This window comes from Hevea brasiliensis, chromosome 7 (genome assembly GCF_030052815.1).
Source record: "Hevea brasiliensis isolate MT/VB/25A 57/8 chromosome 7, ASM3005281v1, whole genome shotgun sequence".
Lineage (NCBI taxonomy): Eukaryota > Viridiplantae > Streptophyta > Magnoliopsida > Malpighiales > Euphorbiaceae > Hevea > Hevea brasiliensis.
In genome coordinates, this window is record NC_079499.1 from 98,790,196 (window position 1) to 98,793,054 (window position 2,859).

General features: G+C 40.9%; 1 protein-coding gene across 1 annotated transcript; it reads left to right on the plus strand.

Moving 5' to 3' along the window:
- The first annotated feature begins 292 nt into the window (after nucleotides 1-292).
- LOC110658820 (L-type lectin-domain containing receptor kinase IX.1-like) lies at nucleotides 293-2,459 on the plus strand. The gene has a single exon (XM_021816574.2). It carries the CDS (start codon nucleotides 293-295, stop codon nucleotides 2,336-2,338), a length of 2,046 nt encoding a protein of 681 aa, XP_021672266.2. The 3' UTR covers nucleotides 2,339-2,459.
- Nucleotides 2,460-2,859: the final 400 nt, after the last annotated feature.

A 2,859-nucleotide genomic window follows, 5' to 3' on the forward strand; every position in this document is an offset into this window, starting at 1 on the left:
CACCATCACAATGATTGGTCAGCTTTGCATTAACAAAGAATATAAAAAGAGCATATATAGAATTAATATATTGAGGGTCTTATCTCAGTTAGATTAGCCAAAAAATGAGTAAATAATTCACTTGGCCAAAAAATGAGTAAATAATTCAGAAAAGGTCAACAGAAAATCAAAAGATTTGAGGCTGTATTGTAATGTAACTTAGCCAACAATTAGGATAAGCATATAGGTGAACCAACTCTCATAGAACTCTCCACCCAATTCACCTTCTTTCTCTCCTCTATGTTTTTCAATTATGGACCTCCATAGCTCAAGTTCAAGCTTTCTTTATACTCTTGCCATGGCAATCTCCATTTTCTTGTTCATGCTGTTTCTGCCCATTGCAAACTCACTGTCCTTCAACTTCACTACTTTTGATCCCAATATGGTAGATATATCTTTCCAGGGAGATGCTTTTTCGTCTAGTAATGTTCTTCAACTGACAAAGAATGCACAAGATGCTAACCTCACCAGTAGCGTCGGCCGGGCCTCATATAAGTATCCTGTGCGACTTTGGGATGCCAAGACAAGAAGGCTTACAGACTTCACCACCCACTTCTCCTTCATCATGAAAGCGGTTGACCCAAATCGGTTTGGCGATGGGATGTCTTTTTTCATCGCACCTTTTGATTCTCAGATCCCATACAACTCGAGTGGCGGTTTTCTTGCATTATTTAATCGTGATACTGCTTTCAATGCCTCCAAAGAAAATCAAATCATTGCAGTTGAGTTTGATAGTTTTCAAAATCCTTGGGATCCGAGCGATAATCATGTGGGCATCAATGTGAATTCAATTATATCTGTGACAAATGTAACATGGAAGAGCAGCATTAGAAACGGGTCACAGGCTAATGCATGGGTAAGTTATAATTCCACCACCAGAAATTTAAGTGTTTTTCTAACTTATGCCCAGAATCCTGTGTTTAGTGGTAATTCTAGCCTTTCATACATTGTTGATTTGAGGGATTTTTTGCCCGAATGGGTTAGAGTAGGTTTCTCTGCGTCTACAGGGTCTTGGGTTGAACTACATAAAGTTATCTCTTGGGATTTTGATTCCAGCTTGGAAATTAATCAGAAAGCCAGAAACAAAACAGGATTGCTTGTTGGTATATCTGTGGGTTTGGGATTCTTGGCTTGTGCTATCATAGGTGTGATTTGGTTAGTGTTTTGGAGAAGAAGGCATGGTGGGAGAAACGAAGATGAGGCTGATGATATTTCCATGGATGATGAATTTGAAAAAGGAACGGGACCTAAGAGATTTACTTTCACTGAACTAAGTCGCGCAACAAGCAACTTTGCTGAGAGTGGAAAGCTAGGGGAAGGAGGATTCGGAGGCGTTTACAAGGGATTGTTGAGCGAATCCAACACACAAATCGCTGTTAAGAAGGTCTCAAGAGGATCAAAACAAGGTAAAAAGGAGTACGTATCAGAAGTGAAGATCATTAGTCGTTTGAGACACAGAAATTTGGTTCAACTTATTGGTTGGTGCCATGAAAGAGGTGAGTTCCTTCTTGTTTACGAGTTCATGCCCAATGGAAGCCTTGATTACCATCTCTTTGGAGGGGAAACTATGTTAATTTGGAGTGTGAGGTACAAAATTGCTCTCGGGCTGGCTTCTGCCCTGTTATATCTCCATGAAGAGTGGGAGCAATGCGTAGTGCATAGAGACATCAAGTCCAGCAATGTAATGTTGGATTCAAATTTCAATGCCAAGCTTGGTGACTTTGGTCTGGCCAGACTTGTAGACCATGAGCTGGGTTCGCAAACTACAGTTTTGGCAGGCACGATGGGCTATTTAGCTCCAGAATGTGTCACCACAGGCAAAGCCAGTAAAGAATCAGATGTATACAGTTTCGGGGTGGTTGCACTCGAAATCACATGTGGAAGGAGACCAGTCGATACAAGGCAAGAACCAAATAAGGTAAGGCTTGTGCAGTGGGTATGGGACCTGTATGGTAAAGGGCAGCTTCTGGAAGCTGTGGACATAAGGTTGAGTAAAGAATTTGATGAGCGGCAATTGGAATGCTTGATGATTGTTGGATTATGGTGCTGCCATCCTGACTCTGCACTTCGGCCACCTATAAGGCAAGTGATAAATGTCCTGAATTTTGAAGCTCCATTGCCTAGCCTTCCAGCAAAGTTGCCAGTGCCAATGTATTGTGCACCTCCCATGAGTCAGTGCAAGTTCTCCTACACATCTTCGGGCTTGACAACTTCTGAGAGCAGCTGCACTACGAATTCCTCGCTCTTGACAGGCGGGTCTGCAAAATCTCTTTTGAAACAAGAGAAACATAATGTCTGATCTTCTCAAGTCCATAGGCTGCAAAAATTAACTTTCCCTTGTAATGTATCTGTGCTTATTGTAAATTTCCCTGTTAAGCTTATAGAGCTTATTGTTTTATCGATTATTATCAATGAAATAGTCCCACATTGGAGTTGTTTTCTGCCATATGTTCCTTTAAGAGTCAAATTGGCAAGTTATCACATGATGAACATATATTCCATTTACCTGCTGGTTGACCATTGATGAAAGCATCATGACCAGCCTTAATCAACTGTAAGAAGAGGATTCTGTCCATTCTTCAAAAACCCTTCATTTAATGGTCATGTTTACGACGGTTTCAACAGTCATGTTACGATGGTTTCAACTCGAAAATGGTTGCAATTGCAAGGCTGCTTATTTAAAAAAAAAAAAAAAAAAAAAGGTCATTGTTCCACTTCTCCATCTGCGTTGAAGCTGAAGCCGTCGACTAAGTGTGAAATCTATGGATTCGATTGTTCATTTGCTTGCTTTTCGTTAATTGCTCCACTACTCTCCCCCTC